This window comes from Podarcis gaigeae (genome assembly GCF_964106915.1).
Source record: "Podarcis gaigeae genome assembly, chromosome: 1".
Classification (NCBI taxonomy): domain Eukaryota; kingdom Metazoa; phylum Chordata; class Lepidosauria; order Squamata; family Lacertidae; genus Podarcis; species Podarcis gaigeae.
Window position 1 is genome coordinate 83,562,594 of NC_139678.1, and position 22,965 is coordinate 83,585,558.

The window sequence follows — 22,965 nt, forward strand, 5'->3', positions numbered from 1 at the left end:
CTAATGGGTTGGGATGCAGATGCAGAAAAGGACAGAGCTCCGCCATCTTTAATATATATCCTGGATCCAAACCACTTAGGACTTTATGGATACAAATCTACTACTGGAACCCAGTGCAGGTTCAACAAAAACAGATTAATATGTTCCCAAAAGCAAACCCCAGGCAACACTGGCTGCATCATTTTGCACCAGCTGAAGTTTCAAACACTTTTCAGGGGCACCCCCACCTAAATCACATTGCATTAATCTAATCTGAATATGATCACGACATGAGGTTCAATGAGGCAGTGTGTCTGGCTGTAAACCAGAAGGTTGGTGGGCAGTTGTGGGCAGAATTCCTGCATTGCAGGGGGTTGGACTAGATGACTCTCGGGGTCCCTCTCAACTCTGGAATTCTGTGATTCTGTGGCTCTATAAGTCACAGTGGTGAAGCCTGCTTTTTTGCAGGAAAGAGCACAGTTGGCACACTCACTTAAACAGGGCAAAAGTAGTGCTGGCCACAGCCCACGCCCAACAGTCCGGGAGTATACAATACAGGGGCACATTCAAACTGCAAATGTCATTCAGTGTGAATACTTTGCAACTCCATCTGCTGCACGTGTAACCTTGCACTGATTTCCCTGTTGACCAACAGCACCTCACCATGCTCAGACATTGGTTTCCACAGCATCTCTAGAATGACATAGAAAAGAGAGATAGGCCTGAGTGTCTCCTGCATTTTATTGATAGCACCCCATGCCAAACAGGTGTCCCCCAAAACCACCTTCTGGGCCCTGCCCACCTAGGTAGGACTGCAGTCATCACAAAACAGTGCATCCAAGCCCCATCCTGTCCAAACAGCACAGGAGTCATCAATTAGTCCCATGGATTAAAAAAGCGTGCCTGCAGGGGCGTCTTACCCATATAGGCTAGTGGTGCAGGGCGCCAGGGTGCCAAGTTCTGGAGGCCTCCGTCTGCCGTGGCCACCATGGCACAAAGCAGCCAGTTGAGCTAGGACGCACCACATCCAGCCTCCACCTGTTCCCCGACAGAGGAGCCGCCCTCCAGCTGCTGCCTCCTCCAGCCCCACCGGCAGCGTCATCCTTCCTAAAAAAAACCTGGGAAACGGGGGGGGGGGGCGGCACCGGAGGGAGCTTTGCACTACAGTGCCAGATATGCTTAAGACGGACCTGCATGCCTGGAACTGCTATCTTAAGTATATATTTTGTTAGGCTGCAATCATTTCTAATTGACAGAGAGAATAGAACCATACACAAACCACATGGAAAGTGCTTCCATTCATGCAAAAGGAGATATAACCCTCCATTTCTGGGATTCACTTCCAGGTTCCCGGCACTGGACATGTGTGTGTTGTTGTGCACAAATAGAGCACATGTAAATGGAGAGTTGCCTGAAGATGTGTTTCAAGGTAAAAAAAAGGCATCAGTGAGGGAAACAGCTTTATCTTCATGGGGAACGAATTCCACAAGCAGGAAGCCACCACAGAGGAAGCCCTATGCCACATTACTACATTCCAAGCCATGCACATTGATGGGACTGCGAGATGCGGCTCCCCTGCATTCACATGCACAAATACATAGGCACATTTTATACACACACATACAAAGAGTAATACTAGTAATAATAAAAATGATAATAATAATAATGATTTATTATTTATACCCTGTGGCTCCCAACTGAATATTAAAAACACAATAAAACATCAAACATTAAAAACTTCCCTAAACAGGACTGCCTTCAGATATCTTCTAAAAGTCAGATAGCTGCTTATTTCCTTTATATCTGATGGGAGGGTGCTCCACAAGGCAAGCGCCACCACCGAGAAGGCCCTCTGCCTGGTTCCCTGTAACTTTGCAGTGAGGGAACTGCCAGAAGGCTCTCGAAGCTGGACCTCAGTGTCCGGGTTGAATGATGCAGGTGAGGCCGTTTAGGGCATTAAAGGTCAGCACCAGCACTTTGCATTGTGCACGGAAACATAATACAGTACTAGTGCTGGGAATAGGTAGGAACAGTGATGTTAATTGGATTGGCATTGCTACAGGCCACCCCAATCTTTGCTAAGCAGGAGCAAGTTTCCCAGGGTCTTGGCTTCAGCAGGGTTTTTGTTGCTTTGGAGCAAGGCAAGGCGGAGTCTGTTGTGTCTTTAAGAAATATGGTTTATTCACAAATATGTACACCTGAGTTTTATAAAGGGAGTGCAGAACAATATACTCCAAGGATGTCTCTTGTCGCTCCCTTCATACTTTACGCAAGCTTGGTTCCAGAGCAGAAGCCAGCCATGCTCCCCAGACTCTGGGTGCAGCCTCTCCCAGCAGCACCAGACCGAGGGCACTGCTGTGCACGCAGTTCCCCTGCACAGGGCGCTGAGCTGAGGGAGTACAAAACTGAGAAGATCCATAACAGAGAAGTTCTCTATCACCATATTACAAATGATCACCAAAGTCCACTCCTGTTTTCAGCCAGTGCTTCATGGAATTTCTGGCCCTCTCTTCCTCTTCCTAAAAAAGTTTCGCTCCAAACACAACTGCTATTGTCCTTTACAGTACTTGCTAACACATAGCTGGAGGACAAACTCCACTCCACTTTGTCTGACGCTGAATAGCTCACCCTTTGTCAGGGTAATGACCCCGCCATCACCTGTCTTTGTTCTCTGATAGCACCTCTCTCAGCCAATCTCCTGAGGAAGCTGGCTTGATTTATGTTAATATTTTAGGCCCTGCTAAATCCATTGATCAAACCCCACATTTACTTAATGCCATAAATTATGGGGAGGACCTGGCACCTAGGAATTTTAGGGGATCCTTGTCCCCTGGAGACCCATAACATTATATCTGAGCATGTGCAGAATGTCCTTTGTTTCTGGGTAAACTGACCTAGTCATCCCCACATTCCTGTGGAATAAGGCAGAGAATTATTAAATGAAACAGCACTACAGCTTGGGAAAGTCCAGAGATCGGTGGCTGAGATTCTGTGTAGAAGGTCCCCATTTCACTCACCTGCATCTCCAGGTGGGGCTAGAAGAGATCTCTGTTTGAAACCCTGGAGAGTCATTGAGCTGGATGGCCCAGTGTACAAGACAGGCAGTCTTAAAACCCAGCATTATTTACTCTTTTTTAGAAGAGAAAAACCTAAGCACTATAGATGCAATATCTTAAGTTGAAGCAACATCGATCTAAAACACTGCCAGATGGGCTTTAAAAAAATGCATAGGTATTGGAGACAAAATAGGAAACAGAAAGATGGATCAGGTTTTTACATAACCTGTCAGACTGGAGAACCAAGGAGTGCCTCCTTTGATGCATTTAAAGCTCATTTGGCTGTAGCCACACCTAAGAGCTGAATTCGCCTTTGAAAGTCAAGCAGTGGCAAAGAAATGTAGAATCTGAAAACAAAAATGACCAAAAACTGTTTAAGGGAATCTTAAAAATTAGTACATTGATTGCAGTATAATTTTTTTTAAAAAAAGTTAACCTCTTCTCTATCTCCAGTTTTTTACAAGTTTCACTGAACCCAAGATACTAAAGAGATAAGGGCACTGTTAAGATCTGCCCCTTTAATTTCTTTATTTGTGAATTGCACAGACAACCAAATGTCGTTAGACATACATTCCAGGTTAATTTTAAACAATTCTGATATATGATCAACCTAAACTAAATTCTGATATATGATCAACCTAAATGTTTCAACAAACGAGGACCCTCGTTTTCTAAGTGGGCATGAGATTTGATTGATTATATCACAGTCCTAAACGCATTGGTTGATTTCGACAGAAAGTTTCTTCTGTTGCTGTTGGGAGGGAGGTGTTAATTCTATATTACCGCAGGGATCGTCTGTCAATTCATGCATTTCAACCACACTGAAACCCCGAGCCGTCATGTTTTTCACAAAAGTCTACGGATTGCGATCAAAATCGGGATACTAAACAATAGAGCGTATCATAGTTTAAGTAGGGTGCGATCTGCACATGTCTAAAACTTTTGTTTTTTTAAAAAAAATCTTTTACTCCAGAGCAAGTTCCACCCGGACGTGCTTCTACTTAGATGCACATTAGGATGAGGTTTGCTCCGTACAAAATAGGTCGTCATAACTTGCTGTTTTTGGGACGCAGGTGGCGCTGTGGGTTAAAGCCTCAGCGCCTAGGACTTGCCAATCGAAAGGTCGGCGGTTCGAATCCCTGCGGCGGGGTGCGCTCCCGCTGCTCGGTCCCAGCGCCTGCCAACCTAGCAGTTCGAAAGCACCTCCGGGTGCAAGTAGATAAATAGGGACCGCTTACCAGCGGGAAGGTAAACGGCGTTTCCGTGTGCTGGCTCGCCAGAGCAGCGATGTCACGCTGGCCACGTGACCCGGAAGTGTCTCCGGACAGCGCTGGCCCCTGGCCTCTTGAGTGAGATGGGCGCACAACCCCAGAGTCTGTCAAGACTGGCCCGTACGGGCAGGGGTACCTTTACCTTTACCTTTTTAACTTGCTGTTTTACCGAACTCTATTTATTGTATAAACTAATGTATACTCAGTCTTCTTCAAAATTTAGATCCACGCCCCTGTGCTTTTCAACATATTTTACGTTTCGTAAACGTAATCTAATCAAACTAACAAAAGCCTGATTTAATCCAAACTGAACAGCCCCTCCCCTGACTTCTGCCGGGGGGGAAAACCCTCCAAAAGATTAGGTTAACGCCACACCTTTGAGGAAATTTATCTCAACATTAACTGACGCTGAAGTAATTATATACTGACAACAGCTAGCCGCCAGGATGCATTTGGTTTCTGATATTTAGTTGACAGTGTGCATGGCCCTTTGATTCAGTTTTTTTAGGGGCTTTCCGCGCGGTTTCTGGAAAATAAGAATACTGTATCCCTTTTCTGCACCACTTTACTGTTTACCACCGCGGCGTGACGCCGAAAAAGAATATTCTCACGGCAGGCTATGTTAGATGCAACAGAGTGAGCTCGGAGGAAGGCGGGGAAGGTTTTTTTTACTATCCTATCCTAAACATCCCTACACGTGGTCAGCCCAACTGAACTGCTGCGAGATTCGTTTAAAAACTTCAGCCTCAGTAAACCGGACAGGTCTCCAAACCAGATACCCAATTATTTATTTACTTTTAAGTCACTCACTCCCTTGTCCGAAACAGAGGCATAAACATAGCCTCTGGCAATTGTGGGCTTGGTGGGTGGGGATGCCGTTTCCAGAAAAGATAAGAGGACATTCCACCCCCTGAAAAAAAATAAAAGATAAAGCAACTATTTTTGCAGCCGATCTGCTATTTGTTCTCTCTGCAGCCGACACAAAGACAAAGCCTCGGGATGTTTGATGCCCGCCGTTACCTGCAGAGCCACTCTGAGCAGGGCATGACCCCCCAAAAGCCTCGTATCGCTAAATGGGCCTAGAACTGGGAACTCCCTGTGTCCCCTTTAAAACAAAACAGAGTGTGGAGGCCTCTTTATCTACACACTTTGAAGAAATCCGGCCCTTAAACTTCTTACTCTGGATTAGTTCCATTGAGATCAATAGCCCTAATCCAGTCTGACTCTCAGCACATGAAGAGGGACCGCTGCCTACAGTCGCTAACGCCGGGCAGACAGCTGCCGTTACTGCGCACGCGCCAGAAACCGTATTAGTATTTCCAATAGGCAAAGCAACAGAAAACTACAGTTTTACGTAAGACTCGGATCAAGCCAGAAGGGTGACCCCCCCAAAAAAAAAAAACCCACACAAAGGCGCATGCGTCTCCGCTGCCTGACTCTAGGCCAAAAAGAGGTAGTCTGCGCTCTCGCGCTTGCGCAGTTAGACTGCTCTTGTTTCTGGGTGGGGAAAATTACGCCTGCGCATGGTAGGCGCCTGCCCTTAGGGAGGGGGGTCAGCGAGAGAAGGATATGCCGCGCAGGCGCAGTATGGCGGCCTTGTATGTGTGTATGTGAGAGTCTGACGGGTTCAAAATGGCGGCGGCTGCTTCTATGTGAGGGGAAGAGTCTGGGGGTTGTGGGGAGGGATCGGGTGGCGGTGTCGGACGGGCGCCGGTGGGTTGGGGGGCCCAGCTGCGCGGTGCTGGGTCGCAGCTCCTTGGCCCCAAGAGGCGGCGCGGCGGTGCTTGGTGGCCCAGCGCCTTGAGAGGCTGCGGTCGCGTCCCAGGGGGGTGTTAGGGCTTGGGCTCGGGTTCGAGTTCGGGGAATGCGCGAGGAGCTTCGCGTGGGGCCGGCGTTACTGAGCCCGGGTGGAGCGGGGGGCTGGGCTGGGCTGGGTGGGGGCATCTGAGGTGAGCCGAGTGGGCTGAGCTGAGGGGTGTGTGGATGCCCTAGAAAGGCAAGTTGTGGGACTGGGAAGGCTGGACATGTAGGTGAGACTGGTCTGGATTTGGGGCACAGGGGTCCAGGACTTGCAGCCCAAGAACAGCGACTGAGAGCTGATTTGTTTCATGACTGGATGGAGGTGGGGGAGACTTTCTGTAAGGGCAGGAGCTGGAGAGAGAGTTGCTTTCCCTCCTGAGGAGTTATGGCTCTGGGTTCCCAACTTGGAGGGTAGGGTGAAGAGAGACTGTAGTTCTCAGGGCAACCCCCTCCCGCCCAAGGCTGGCCTCGCTGAGAGGAGCTGAGGAACTGAGCGCCCTCCAGAGCCTACCTGATGACGCCCCCTTTCCCCCAACAGTGGGATCGGGGTCCCTTCTTTCTGAGGGGCTTATAGCCCATTTTGGATGCTAACGTTCTCCAGCCTTCAGGGTCGAAGAGTAATGCACTTGGGAATTAATTGACTTTCCGGCTTCTCTTTTCTCCTGCCCTAGGAAGGGGCAAAGGAAAACCAGAGACCTGGTAAGATATAGCGATATTTCTATTATTTTGTTTTGCAAACAGTCCTATACAGTATCTCGTTCTTTCCCTCTTGCCCTGTGCGAACCAGGGTGCCTCATTGCGTTTATGTCACTACAAACAATGAGTGATATTCTAGTGCTTAAAATGCAGACAAAGTTTCTGCTTGCTCTGATTTGTGTCTCTCTTCTGCTGGAATGGAGTTGAACTGGCATGTGGGGTGCCGATCCTCTGCGTTTTACTGAGTTTGGGACTTTTGAGGCTGTTTGGAAAGAGAGAGGCACATACAAGGCTGATTTGGAATAGGAGGTGGCAAGTAGGAGCTTCTGAGTTTCACTTACCCCACCCAAAACCCTCCTGCTACTGTATACAGGAAGCCCGCAACTTACGCGCATTTAACTTGTGCACATTCAGCTTTATGCGTGTGGCAAAAATATTAAATAAAAATTAAAAGGGGGCCGGGTTCCAGGAAATTGACTTTGGCAGTCCCACATGTCATTGAACTCAGTGTGTTTTGACTATACTGTACATGATTTTGGCTTTAGGCATAATTCCCAGAATGTAACCCCTCGTAAGTTGCAAGCTTACTGTACTTGAAAATGTAAACAGAGACCATTTAGGCAATTTTGTATTGGCTTGAAATCGAGTTATGTTGTGGTCTGTATCTTATACTACTTGCTTAGCCCATGCAAATGTTAAGCGGGTGCTGAAATGACTGTTTTCTGGTGATTGACTGCTGACCCAGTCTTGTAATGCGTCTACCACTAAAACAGTACCACCATAACTTAAATACACCATTTTGGGGTATGCTCAGGATCCATATCATTTCTTTTATTTGCTTGATGCATAAAGTACCTTTACACAGGCTTCTCTAGATTTAAATATTCCATTCACTAACTTCTCCTTAACTGAGCAATAAAATAGTTGTGACACACATGTCCGGACTGAGATACAGTGGTAGTAAAGGTGTGAATGGACTACAGCATATATGATGGCTTGCTGTCATATATTGTGCCTACACTAGCCAATTAAAACATTATGCTGTTGAACTGCTGTAGTTTGTGTCTGACTGCATTTGGTCAGACTAGATCTAGGTTATGCCATAATCAGTAGCAGAATTCTGCCTCTATAATGGTGGGTAACTCTTACAGTATTCAAATGAACAATGGATTGCGTACTTTTGTCTTCTCCGCATAGAGCCAAACTGCAGTTTCAACAAATGCTGAGAGGGGTCCTTGGTTGTGGGGTGCAGTAATATAGTAAACTGAGCCCTCTGTATTGATTCCATTGTGTTTAATCATGGTATCTCTATTGTTTTGAAACATTTCCTGGGAAAATTCCTATACGTATTTGCTGACCAAACTGAGCATGTTTGTTCTTTAACTGACTTTCCAATTCATTTAAAAAGCAGACACCACATAGAATACTCTGTCGCCACCTAGCATGTATATTTACTTGGGTACTTGACAAAACTATGAAAGTATTGCTTGATGTTAAAGTGTGGATACTATGAGACTGATTCCATTGTGGAATATCCATATCACCACTTGGGATTTTTGTTTTATTTGAATTGACCCTAGTTTTAAAAAATGGCCGTGGCTTAATCAGGTCCTAAAAATTTAGTCATCCTGTTACTTCATAGTCATTGTTAATTTTCCATTCTTGATTCATGACATTTCATATTGTTGATAAAACCAAGGCAATAAAGAGTTAAAGTGGAATTTCTAATCTGTTCTACTTCCTTATTCTGGTATCTTTAGGAGGAAGAAGAGGAAGACAGCAGTTCTGATATCTCATTCTCGCTCTCATCAGAAGAGTCTGAGATGGAACCTGAAGAAGAGCGGGTCCGTTATAGCAAAAGGCTGGTCAGTATATACTCTTATTCATAGTGTTTCTACCCATAACTTTTTAGATCCATTCTAACTAAAAGAAACAAAAAAAATCAAATAATTGCCCAGTAGTGTTAATAGGCTCAATTTCAAAGTTTGTGATTTAGTAGCCAGAGGAAGAGGAGTGTAGTAAGGCTACTAAAAGTTTCCTACAGTTGAATACAGCAAAGGCTGACTGAGGTGATGATGGTTAGCAAAGCTGGAGGTGACTGAGCAAGAATGTGGACACACATGTTTGGCCTCCATTGTGCTTTCAGTTTTGCGGTCTTGGATTATCACAGGTGTGCTATCTTGAATTTAACACTGTGTCCAGAAGCTCAGGTTGTGGTAGTGTTAGAGTGCTTTAGTTGACTACATCTGGTGTGAAATTTGGGTATTTTGTCCAATTTGGACCTGGTGAATTGTTCATGTTTGTACCCTTAAGGCTAGTTCACCATAATGTATTTTGTGGAGCTTACCTTGAGGATGAGTCAGAAGCTTCTCAAATGGTATACTGTGTTGCAGCTCATTTCCTGAGAAGAGTAGGTTTTATAGAGCATAGTATACCTAATGCTTCAGTGCTTGTTACTGCAGAATCTATTAGTGTCCAACATACCATATGAGGGGTTTTGTGGGATCAGTTTCAGGTATGACAGCCTGATGATATGAACAAAGTGTTTGAAGCAGTGCATCCAAACAAGGCTGGTTACTGAAGTGTAGACAGTCACCTGATCAGCAGGAGTTCAAAGCAGGGCCCTTCACAAGGCCCTTGCAAAGAGCTCTGTGTTGTGCTTTGAAGTACTGAGGATCAGCTGATCAGCAGTGCTCCAGAAGCAATTGTGAAGGATTACTGGCAGGTGGACATCCTCACCCACCTGTCAAATTTGGACTGTGAGGGTGGAGGTAAGGATCTGGCCTGTCAGCTGGATCCAGTCCCCCACCCCTGGAGTAATGTGTAGTTATGTGATATGGTGCTACCCGGCTGCTTGAAGGTGGTAGTGGTGTGGTCTTTCCTGAAAAATCTTGCCTTGGATCCAATGGTAGGTGGCAACTTGGGCCTAATTGCAAAATACCCTATTTCAGAGGAAGGTGCTTGCTTGAGAGGGTAGTAGTGGTTTAAATACAGGTGTTTCTATGTGAAATATATTATATTTAGCCTTACCAGTGTGGGTTCCAACCTAGCTTAGGGACTGAGTTGGCTTTAATTGCACTGATGGGTGACCTTTATAAGGTGAGGGAAAGGAGGGTTGCAACCCAGTTAATCTTTCTTGATCTCAGCAGCTTTTGATATTAAGCTTAGTATCCTTCTGGATCAGCTCTATGGTTTGGGCGTTGGAGGTGTTGTTCTGCATATCTGCCCAGCTTGATTGCAGAGTAGTACTGGGTGACTGTGTCTGCCCCCTAGCAGTTATTCTCTTGGATACCACTGTGCAGTACTTTGTCCTCAATGCTATTTAACATCTAAGTAAAGCCATTGGGATTTAGAGCACAATGTCTTCAGTATTATTATTATTATTATTATTATTATTATTATTATCATCATCAATTATTAAATTTATATACTACCCTTTATCAAAATGTCCCAGGGCAGTGTACAACATTACAAACCTATTTTATGGAGCATAAGATTGAAAACATAAAACAAAGCATAGTTATAGGCAGCATAATAATAAAATAATAATAACAGTAATAATGCCTGGTGAGCCATTCTGGGGAGAGCATTCCACAGATGGGGAGCCACCACAGAAAAGGTCAGTTCTTGTGTTGTCATCCTATCCTCCAAACCACTCATGGAGAGGGGCATAGAGAAGGGCCTCTGATGACAAATGCAGAGTCCAGATCAATTTGTATGGGGAAAGGTGGTCCTTAAGATACACTCAACGACTGATTTAGGCATGTCCAAATGATGCGTGATTGTACACAGAACCTGGAGGTAGCCCCCAAATGTCAAAGATGACACAAAAAGGGGCAGGGTGGAACAGATTTGCACGTGTTCCGGTGTATGCAAGGGTCTGGAATGTAACCCCCGTGCAAAATGAGGATTGCCAGTATTGCAGTCTTGAGCTGTGTAAGGCTCATGACAATTGACTCTCTCTCTTACATCTGAATCTGGTGGCAAGTTCTGAGCTGATATCTAAATGCAGTTGTGTGCTGAATGGATGCCAGTAGACCTTGACTGAATCCTGACAAGGTTATGGATGTTTCCCTCCCTTTGAAGATTTGTAGTCTGGAGGTACTCATCTTTGTCACAAGAATCCTCATTGGCTAAGAGTACATTCTACCAGCTTTGGTAGGCTAGATAAGGATGTCCCTGTTAGGGGTTATAGGTTCACATTGGTCCATGCATGCATTGGTAATCTTGGTTATTGGTTATTGTAATGCACTCTATGCAGGGTTGCACCATACCAACTCTACATAATCTGTTACTTCAAGAACATGGGATGACCGTCCCCTGCAGTATAAATAGGAAGGAAAAAGTGTAAATGGAGAATAATTGAATTGGAAGTACTTGGTGCTTGGCTGAAACCGACACAGCATAGTTATTATTGAAATTACAGAACTGGAATTTGACCTAATTACTTCTGAGAGATATTCAAAGACACTCTCAGTTTACTGATGTGTAACGTATTTAAGTCTGTCTTGGTTGTTTAAGCTTACAAATGTAATCGGGCATTTTGTTTCTTGGCATCTTTCATTGTTTGTGTATAGGCAAATTATATTACCTTCAACACCCATATTTGTGATTATGATATGTGTGTGGTGGTGGGAAACTATATGTGCTCAGTCTTTATGGGTTTGTAAAGCTGGGTTTGTATAGGCTGGAGGAGTGGAATTAAGAGATGGAAGTGTTAATTGTACAAGTTATGGGAGGTGAGTTCATATTAGGAAAGAAGAAATGAGAATAAGATCTGGTAGCAAACATTTCCTTATTTAAAAAAGAGTGGACGGGATGGCTGTACAGCAGTTTTGAAACATTCTAACTTCAGAGAATCCTTTTTATATTTGTTTGTCTGCTGAGGTGCCCTGTAGCAATGCCACAAAGCATATGCATGGCAAAGGACTCCTGAATATGTTTAGTGCGCTCTGAATATGTTTAGTGTGCTCAGCTTAGTTCACTTGATATACTGGTTTCTCCTGTTAGCCCTAGTGGTCAAACCACACCAATTGTACTATTGAATGAATTCGACATTGCTGCATAAACCTGCACCATGGCATTAAAGAAGTACATTGATAGTACTGAGCAAGCTTTTCTTTTGGTGAGTGTTGTCCTTTGATAATCTAGTTGTCCTTTAGTAAGAATCCTTAGCATGTATCTAGGAACTACAAGATTTCATAGGATTGCATTTGAAAACCATTCAAGAAAGTATTGTGGTAAAATAAGAAAAAGGAAATTAAGTTGCCCTGAACCTTCAAGATAGGTTAGAGAAAGCAAATTAAAATATATTGATCGTATCTGTCAAAATATTTGTATCTGTAGACGATTGATGGGATAAAATTTTATATTTGTTGACGAGTTTTCCATATAACTTTCAAGAAGGGTTTATTTCAGCATTCAGTTGTGCCTGAAACTAAAAACTGTCTTCCACAAATACCAAGTGGAGCTATCCTTTTGTGTGTGATTAGGAATATTGTTAAGTGGTTAGCCAGCAGAAATAAAATTGTTGTAATGGACATAGTTGAACTATTGTAAAGTTGAGGTTCATTTGTTGAGGCCTTTGTAACTGTAGCAATCTGATGGTTTCAAATATGTAGATAAATTTTGAGTTTCTGCAAACTTGGACTCTCATTTTTAATACTTACCTGCTTTCAAATAGAAATGTATGTACCTAGTTAGCTACATACAATAATGTTGTGCCTAGCTCTTCAGATAATACAGTGGTACCTCGTATTACATACCGTCCCCCTTACGAATGCTGCGGGTTACGCACTCTGCTAACCTGGAAGTAGATGCCCCTTGTTGCGACCTTTGCCCCGGGATGTGAGAGGAAGTCGCGCTCCAGCTGCGTGGCAGCAGTGGGAGGCGCCATTAGAGAAATCATGTTACGAGCAGTTTCCTGTTACGAACGGACGTCCAGAACGGAGTAGGTATGTAACACGAGGTACCACTGTAGTAGAAAGAAACCTATATAATCCAACTTTGGTTTGCTCAACATGTTTGGCCTTGGAACCAATTTTGTTTTGAGTATGTGAAATTGGTTTTTATATGGAATGGATTATAGTATTCTTACTAAATGTCTCTACTTGTTTTTCTGGTCACGTGTCCATGCCTCCCCACCAACCTTGTGATTTTTCTTCCCCTGCCCCCCTCCCCCCAAAAGCTCATGCTTTTTATCTCTCCAAACCAGGTTAAGGATATCTTTGGCCCATGGACCATATATGACCCAACACAGTTCCTACCAGTGATGCCGTTTTCTATAAACAACACCCATCTGCCATTGAATGTGGCATCAGTTATGGGGCAGGTAGAGATGCAGCTGGACTAGCATAGCTGATGTCTGCAGAAAGCAGCTTTGACAGGTCAATGCTCAATGCATGGGAAGCACTGCACAAAACACTTTGCAAGCTTTGTGCTCAATGGATCCCAAGTGCTTGCCAACCAGCTGGCTGTTGGGTGTTTGGGAAGCACTATGTGAGGTTGGGGGGACACCCCACCTATCAACCACTTGGTTTCACAATGGGTTGTCCTGTTGACATGTCAAAGTTGGCCCATAAGGCTCTAGCTTGCTGGATCAAAAAGGTTCCCCTCCCCTACTCCAAATTCTCTGAATTGCTGCCAAACATATTCTCTTGAATCTTTGGGACTGCAAAAGTATAACATTATATATGTGCTTTTTATTAGACCAACATGGCTGGCTATCTATGTTTCACCTGAAAAAGGGTAATTACAACTTTGGCTGGCCAATTTGACTGGAATTGTAGACTAAGAGATAAAATTGTGCAAGTAAAAGAAGGAAAGATAAAGAATGTATTTAATTTTTCCAACAATATATGCATAAGAGATATAAACAAAGTTACTAGAATGCAGTAATAATGGACACAACCATATAAAGTGATGTCTGAACTTCAACTTCATGTGACCAGCAATAATACTGAAGGCCAGACACATTTCAATCCACAAGGGGCCTTTCTTAATGGTCAATAAATGTATAAATTTCAGTGTTGTCACCAGAAAGAAATCATATGGCTGATTTATATAAACAGCTGACCTACCTCATCCTTAGAATTTTTATACAATTAAGTCGCAAGCTGTATAGCAGGGATGTCTAACCGGTTGACCACCGGGTAGGTTTGGGTTGACCATGGGCGATTTTTTCCCTTATCCCCCAAAAGTAAACTCAATATTTTTAACTTGCCCCTCTTAAAAAAGGCTAAAAACTTTTACTTTCCTCCCTTAAAAAGCTCAACAATTTTGACTTTCCTCCCCCCAAAAACCTCAACAACTTTGACCTGAACCCCCCAAAAAGGGGTAGATCACTGCCAGTTTTTTATTTTGTGAGTAGATCGCAGTTGGACGTCCCTGCTGCTGCATCTTCTTCTTCTTTGACGATCAGTCGTAGCCGAGTAAGATTGTCTTCCATAAACACAGTTTGAACAGTGAGTTCGTAAGTGACTGTTGAGGCCGATTTTGGATCCACACATCCTTCCACAGTGGGGACATTGGTTTCTGGGCGGGAGTTGATCACGGTGTGGATTTGCCAAGCGTACCTTCCTCTTAGCACATTTCTCCCTTGTGTCCTGAGTTTGAGTGTCTTCAAATCCCATGACACCTAAAGGCTGTTCTCCAACTGGAGTGCTCGCAGGCCAGTGTTTCCCATTTGTCAGTGTTTATACTACATTTTTTTAGATTTGTCTTGAAACAGTCTTTAAACCTCTTTTGTTGACTACCAGCATTACGCTTTTACATTTTTAAGTGTGGAATATAGTAGTTGCTTTGGAAGACGATCATCAGGCATCTGCACAACATGACCACTCCAACCAAGTTGATGTTGAAGAATCATTGCTTCAACACTGGTGATATTTACTTCTTCCAGTACACTGATATTAGTTCGCCTGTCTTCCCAAGTGATGTGTAAAAAATTTTGGAGACACTGTTGATGGAATCTTTCGAGGAGTTGGAGATGGTGTTTATAAGTGGTCCATGTTTCACAAGCATATAGTAAGGTTGGTAGTACAATAGGTTTGTAAACAAGCATTTTGGTTTCCCTGTGAATGTCCTGGTCCTAAAATACTCTGCACTTCAATCAGGAGAAAGCTGCACTCGCAGAGTTCAGGCAATGCTGGATTTCAGCATCAATGTTGGCCCTTGTTGAAAGATAATTGTCTAGGTGGGAGAAGTGATCAGCATTTTCCAACGTTACACCATTGAGTTGAATTTGTGGTGCTGCAGAGGGGTTATTTTGTACTTGTTGGTGCAGCACTTTGGTTTTTTGGATGTTGAGTGATAGGCCAAGCTTTTCGTAAGCTTCTGCAAAGATATTTAGGATGGTTTGGAGGTCATCCTCTGCACATACAACGTTGTCATCAGCATACTGAAGCTCTATGACGGACCCCGCTGTATAGTTTAGTATAGAAGGTGGTATATTTCTAGTGCTCAGTCATATATATTTCTGGGGCTTTCAACAGGATCTCTACTTGGCAAATGTCAGCCATCCAGTCCATCTGGCAATTCACTCCCCACCCCCCCACCCCCTTTTAAAAAAACTTCATACCCAATTTTGTGCCTAAGTTACACTTTTGAGGTTGGGTTTTCTGTTTTCTTTTCTTTGGATCTTCTTTACTGGGAATGTATGCATTAATCACGTTACAGTACTAATTTTCTGAAACAGTGCTGTTTAGAAATAGAAAATTTTGCACTCAACATCACTGAGACATGCCACACACACACACACACACACACGCACACACATACACTGCAATTGTCAGAGTTCTGAGCTTACTAAGATGAGAAATAGTGAATATATGTTTGGGATAATAGGCAGACATCTTCTGCCTATTGGTTTTGAGACCCAACTGCCAGTCAAGTTTAAAAGTACTGAGCTAAATAGAGCTATGGCCTTTCCATTATATACAAAAGATTTTTGTGTGGAATAGAAGAAGCAGGAGACTGCATTGTCTTGTATTTCTTTTACATTTCTACTTGATAACTGAATTGGAAATTCTCTTTCACTGGTGAAGTGAACGTATTCATTTTTAATTACTGATACAGTCTCTTATTAATCATTGGTGGACCTTGCAGAGCTTGCTAGGTCACAAGTACTGGTCTTACAGTGGTGCCTCGCAAGACAAAATTAATCCGTTCCGCGATTCTCTTCGTCTAGCGGTTTTTTTCGTCTTGCGAAGCAAGCCCATTGACAGCTTAGCGGATTAGTGCTAGAGCTGTCAAGCGGCTTCCAGCGATCAGCTGTTAAGCGGCTTATCAGCGGAACAGCTGATAAGCGGCTTAGCGGCTTAGGAAAAGGGCAAAAAAAGCAAAAAAAAAATCCCACCGGGGGACGCAAGATTTTTTCATCTTGTGAAGCAACCCCATAGGGAAATTCGTTTTGCGAAGCGCCTCCAAAACGGCAAATTTTTTGTCTTGCGAGGCGTTCGTCTTGCGGGGCACCACTGTACATGTCTTTAACTTTGATCATAGGCCTTTCCATCTGAAAGATTCAGCTGCCCTGATTGAGGACCCCACCCTTTTTTTCTTCTGTTAGTGTAAATGTAGCTAATTTAGTTTGCATTCACATATTGACGTCCTTCAAAATTTTCGGAAAACCCTAATCACTGCTGTGAAAAGAAATATGTGTCTTTATATTTTAGAATAAAAAACTACTAATGCAGAATATTTTCTGTTCAGTAACAAAACCAATGAGCAGAACTCCACTCATAGGACACTCCTACTGGAGAAAGAGGAAATTTGATTTTTGCTTCATGCTCCCTGAAAAGTTTGGTTGAAGGAACCTCAAAAGAACAGTGTGAGTGGTGGTACAACAATCTGAAGAGCAAAGGGGGATTAGTTTAAGTTACCCTCTCTCCTTCAGCAAACGCCTCTCTTGAATCTCAGTCTCTTTCACAAATGGGACACTCTGGATGCAACCCACTGACTTTCTATCAGCTGAGGAGTCCTAGTTTTACTTGCCTGAAGCTTTTAGTATGGAAACAATAGAACTTTTGTGTTTAAACAAAGATTATGTGCTAGCATCAAATACAAAATATAAGAGAAACCACCTAAAGGTTTCTTTTCCATAAAGTTTTCTCAAACAGCTGGTCAAAGTGGTGAAGACTTTTCAAGACTTCCTTTGCTGTTCTTTCATTTAATCGGTGGGTAAATGATAATCTGAGATTACATGAGGAGTTGAATATTTGCATTTATTAATCAATTAAAGGCATAATCCAAACTGACAGCTGCCTGGAGGGGCTTAATGAACCAACATTACCTACCACTGGTGCATTTGAATCGCTGTTGCACACACCAGCCATGGCAGAAGGCAAATCAATGGGCCAGCATGGAACTGGTGCAGCAGTTGGGCCTGGTGTCAGCAGTGTGGCTGTCTTGGTAGCCTCATTTTGGAGCTTTCTGTTGGTTGCTGTTGATGGGGATCCCAGCAGCAGCAGTTCTGTCTACCTACAAAGCCAGAAACCTCACATCATCAAAGTGATGCTGGCAGCACTTTGCAGGCAAAGGCTGGCAGGTCTCGGCAGAGGGATACCACCCAATTCCCTTACCTCCAGTCCAGTGCAAATGGAGTTTGGATTGCCCCCTAAAGTTTATGGCACTAAAAAAACATCTAGTCTTCTTGCTGAATGTCATCTTTTATACTCAAGGTTCATAATTAGCAGGGCGCCAGGTGCATTTTGCACCTAAAGATTCTCCATTTGCTATCTCCTCCACAAGTCCGGGTGTCATTTGTACGAGGTTGGCACTCAAAGATTACTGAAATATATGTGCTTTGAAGCCTCAACGTATATGTTAAGGATAGACAATAAAGGAGGTAAGGAGTTTGTTAAGGAGTTTAATAATAATGAAGAGTAGAGTGTGTTGAAAACTGAAGTTTGGTACAAATATTTTTATTGTAAAAACGAAATTAAACATGTATTAACAATTTCTGCTAAAATGTGATATTAACAATGTGTCACTTATGTAAACTGCATATTAGTTCACGCTTATCAAAATAATAACTAAAAAGGGTTGCTGACACACCCACCCAGTGGCAACTAGACATTCTGTTTTGGCGCCCACAACCCAGGTCAGATCTAGAAATGTGGAAGCATAGACGATTTGAGTGCTTAATGTGTGTGTTCCTGTATACTTTTAATTTGGGGAAATTTCTCAAAGGACGAAACCAGATGAAATCCAATGCATCCCCTGCCTTTTGGACCTCCTTGTAAAACTTTCTCAGGTGTGATGCTGAAAGTAGATCTTAGTTAAAGGTCTCTTGTTTACATCCAGTTATGTTTCTACAGCAACAACATGCACCCACATAGCAAAAAAGGAAATGTTCTCTATCCAGGGATTCTTTGAATCTCTAAGGAATCTGCAAGATCTTGACAAAACCAAGATGACTTCGAAATTCTTGATTAAAAGCTTGGGCTTAAAGGATGCAAAAACCATACTAATGTAATGAAATACGTTTGTGGGCTTTCTGGAAGCAGAACACAATTGGAAAACTTTACTGATCTTATCTTAACCTAAGGATTTGGGGGAGGAAGGTTCAGTAGAAAATGGAGTGAACAGAAAAGTGCTGAGGAATGCTGTTTGAATCATCCAAGCAGAGTTCTGAACTCTTCATGTATGCTAGGCAGTTTGATGTGGTGTCTGCAACAAAGATTTCTACTTCCATAAATAGGTAAAAAATATGATATTTACCTTGACCAATGCCAGGACACTGTGCTAGTCTCACTTACAGAGGATTCCATACATTGGTCACTTTGCAAAATCAATGTCTCATGTCTTATTTGAAAGCATTGAACTGTCATGGGGAAATGTCATGGGTTTTAATTTCCTTTTTAAGATAGGCCTGTCAATTCCATGGTATTCTGGTGCACTTGATAGTTTTTGGAATGAACAATTTTGTCAGTAGAAGCATTCATTTTCGGGTCATGCTGTCTGTCTTGAAGCCCTAGACAGTATTCAAGCTTAGTTAATTACTGGTGGTTATTGTATACTAAACAGGTCTGCTCAATTAGCCACCTGTTATTTTATCTAGGTGTGAAAGCTGGCAGCTAAGATGATAGTCTGACCCAAGAATGTGGCATGAATGCTGCTTAAACTGTATCAGACCTAATCAGGAACAGGTCTTGAATGCAGAAATGACATGCAGGTGTTTATTAAAGTCAAGACAAGCAGTGAAAATGTTTGGTAAGCCTTCAGTTAACTTCTCTTAGGAAAACTGCTTCCTTACTAGTGTCTTAATATAGGCGTGTAATTTCTAGCTTTAGGTTGCGTGTGCCATATTACTCTCTATGTCAAGGGTAATATAGGGATATAACATGGATATATATGTGTGTGTGTGTGTGTGTGCGCGCGCGCGCACGCACACACACACACACACAGATTATATGTTATTTATCCTGGTAATCCTGACATAGGTTCTGAAGTAACTGAAGCATGTGTGAGGGGTCATTTGGGTTAGTATGTACGACTCTTACAGATACAGTGGACGCTCGGGTTGCGAACGTGATCCGTGTGGGATGCATGTTTGTAACCCGCAGAGTTCGCAACCCGCAGCAGCACATCTACACATGCGTGGGTTGCGATTCGGTGCTTCTGCGCATGTGCAAAGCACGATTTAGCGCTTCTGCTCATGCGCAACCGTGCAACCCAGAAGTAACCCTTTCCGGTACTTCCAGGTTTCGGCAGTCCCTAACCAAAAAAAAACGCAACTTGAAGCGTCTGTAACCCAAGGTATGACTGTATGTTGTTTCGAATGCTATGTATTGCAGGAGATTGGACTAGAGGAGCCTTGGGGTCTCTTCCAGCCCTACAGTTCTAGATTCTATGTATACAGAGGTCTATTTATGCAACAGAGCTTCCTCTCCTTTCCCTGCAATGCTCTCAAAAATTGCTCTGGAGGGTCCTCCTACCCTCTGGAGCAGATTTTGAAGTTGCACAGGGGGTTGCCTAAGCAAGATTGTGCAAGCAAGATTGTGCTAATAGGACAGCAGCATCGGATGTGAACCTGAGGTCTTTCCACTTCATTCTATTCTTTAAGAGTACTTTGCTTGTTTGGGTCCCAAGAAGGCAGAAAAGTTGTAAAAGCATTTTGATCATAAGGAATGTACCCATCAGTAGAATGGGGCAAGTCAGTCGATCTTCTGACTGTCTCACTTTGTGTATATACAAAGCACTGTAGAAGGTGAAGCATTTGATGGCATACCAAGAGGTTTGCAGGCAAACAAGTGTATCCTTTGCCTCATTTAGTATGGAGAATCCGTAAATAGGATAAACTTGAAATTAAGCGTGTAGTGTAGTTTGTCAGCTTTTCGCAATGGGCTTCTTATGCTCTTAAGAGCAGAAAACTGGGAGATGAAGCTTTGCCCACCACTGCATCTCAATGCCACAATAAGCTAAGCTTGATGCTATCAGTGACAGTGTGCGACACAGGAGACAGGCGATACTGGGACCTGTAGTCTCTTTTTAAAATTAAACTGTTAATATTTCTACAGTTCACAAGTCAGTTTTTAAATGGCCATGTCATTTCCTGCGTAGCTTCTAAGCAAGGGAGTGACTGCTTATTTGGCTTTGTAACTTGTTTTGTTTTTTTTTGTTTCCACATTGTTTGCTTTGTTAAAATTACTGCATGTATGTGAAACCAGTAAATGTCTGACTATGCAAAACAATTTGCAAAAGATCTTTTGCATCCAATCTTGTATTTAGTGGATTTTTTGGAGCAATTTTTTTCTGGCTGAATAATAGTCATTCACCTCAGTGACTTGCAGAGACGTGAAGCTGGATGGGCTGGTCAGCTTTGAGTTGCTAACCTTCCATTTCCAGCTCTTTCAAAATAGCCTAGCAAGTTTATAATTGAACTGATGATGCAACAGAGGAGTTAGTCAGTTTTCCCCTGCAGGAGAAATTTAGCTCAGCAGTATACTAGATAGACACAGTTAATTCTGTCAAAATAGAATGAGCTGACCAATTCTTTTCTGGGCCAGAATTGCTAAATACCTCAGTACCTGGTTCAGTCTTCAGATATGTCTGTGTGAGTGTTTGAAACTCTCATTGTTCTAGGTGCATTTTGCGACAGGGAATCATTAATGGTGTACAGTTTCTGAGCTCTGGGTGCAGTACTGTGCCCAAGATTTCAGATTAAAACTGCAGAGTGGAAGGAAAGGAGGACCCTTTTCTGCCTCCTCACTTCTAGCTACTCTCTGAAGACTGGAGAAGAAACCCTCTTAAGAATATTATGGGGGTGGGTAGGGGAAGGACTAGACCATGTGAAAAATGAACATAATATTTTAGCTGCAGTTTATTCATTTTCAGCTTGTATTCTTGTTATAAAAAGGCACGCCTAGACGTTCTATTGTTGCACCCATAACCTAGCTTTAAGGTGCCATTTAGCTCCTAGCTTTCATATATCTGTTTCTAGCACTGGTCTGTGTAGATTTTCAAACTGGAATGACTTCCCCATCCTGTAAGAAAATGGGGGGGGGGGCTTACATGTATCCCACTCATGTGTGACTGTGCTTACGCAGGTCATAAATAAGTAAATAGACCTGCCCTTACTCGGGACTACTGCCCAGAAGTCACTTGGGGCTGCCGCCCAAATGAGGGAAGGCAGCCTTTAAGTGACCAGCAGTGCGGGGTGAGAGATGCCTTCTCTCCACCTCTGCCGCTCCACCACGTGTCTGCACCCCCATCTAGACCATCACAGCTACTTTTGTTTTTTATGCACAGAAGTAGCTTCAACCTCTTTATCTCTTGCCATGTGAAATTACTAATCCTGGTTTTATCTGGAAAACGTCCAAAAAGTTTCATTTCAAGGTGTTTATCATGAGAACCAGTGAGGGGTATCTATTAGGTTTGGACTATGCCCATTGTCCTAGGAGATCAGGGTTTGAATCCCTACTTAACCACGAATCTCATTGAGTGATCTACCGCCAATCACTGTCCCTCAGCCTAACCTATCTCAAAGAGTTGTGATGATAAAATGGGGAGAACCATGTACACCACCTTGGAGGGAAAGGTGGTATATAATAAATATAATAAATAAAATTTGTGTGTGGTAATATTAGAAACATGATTTAACAAGCTGATAAATCCTGCAGGAGATATAAATTCATATTTAAATAGATCCATGCTCATTTAAACACAAGTGTGCAAATAACCAGTTGCCCAGGATGGCTACATTTTCCCATTAATTTGGACTTTAGAATCCAAGGAATATTAGCCTTTTGGTTAATATATAATATGTTGAGCTTTTATAGTTTCAGGGAAAACTAGGTGACTGCAATGTGAAATGCAGTGGTACCTTGATTAAAACGCTTCAGGTTACAAACTCTGCTAACCTGGAAGAGTTACCTTGAATTGAGAAATTTGCCCCAGGATGAGAACGGAAATTGTGTGCCAGCGGCAGCAAGAGGCCCCATTAGCAAAAGCACTCCTCTAGTTAAGAACGGTTTCATGTTAAGAATGGACCTCCGGAACGAATTAAGTTCGTAACTAGAGGTACCACTGTACAGCCACTGTGGATAAATGTGGCCACTAGGGGGTCCAGTAGCAACATAATACCGTACTGAGCAAATCCTTTTACAGCCCAACTTGAAAAAAAGAGAGAAATAAGGAAACATACCTATATGGACAAGGCTGACATAGTAAAGTATCTGTTTAGCACTGCTGGAAGGAAGGTAGTGCCTAAGGCAGTGTTTCAGCAGGAGTATGGCTTAGGCTGGGTATATCAGAAAGAGGAGCTATGACTTAACTTAGTCACTTGTTTTTTAATATTACAGAGTTGAGTCCAGACTGAGTATTTGCAGGAAATAAACGGCTTCAGTTGAAGTGTTTGTACCTTCACACAAATGAGGCCCTCTTCAGGAAACCCTCATCCAAAACTTGCTCAAATTATTTCCGTGTCTCAAATCTTCCTAAGACAATAGACTTGGGTGGAGAAGCTGTGGCACTCCAGATTTTGTTGGACTCAACTTCCATCAGTCCCTGCCAGCATGACCAAGGATCAGGGATGATGGGAGTTGTAATCCATCATAACCTAAAGATCCATAAGTTTCTCATCCCTGCAACAGACTGACTTCATCGCAAACATAGGCATTTCTGGATTATAGTTAATTTTCGTTTTACTACATTCTCAGGTCCGA

At 43.0% G+C, this 22,965-nt stretch overlaps 1 protein-coding gene across 3 annotated transcripts in view; it reads left to right on the forward strand.

The window, feature by feature from the left end:
* The first annotated feature begins 5,826 nt into the window (after positions 1-5,826).
* The window catches only part of KDM2A (lysine demethylase 2A), a 54,913-nt gene continuing 37,774 nt past the window's right edge, over positions 5,827-22,965 (forward strand). Inside the window, exons 1-3 of one of the 3 annotated variants that reach the window (XM_083701038.1) lie at positions 5,827-5,912; positions 6,778-6,805; positions 8,563-8,667. In XM_083701038.1, coding sequence (XP_083557164.1) covers positions 8,626-8,667 — 42 coding nt within the window. In that variant the 5' untranslated portion in view covers positions 5,827-5,912; positions 6,778-6,805; positions 8,563-8,625. Of the gene's footprint in view, positions 5,959-6,777; positions 6,806-8,562; positions 8,668-22,965 lie in introns of all 3 variants that reach the window. The other 2 variants (XM_083701037.1, XM_083701036.1) reach the window with 2 other exon arrangements.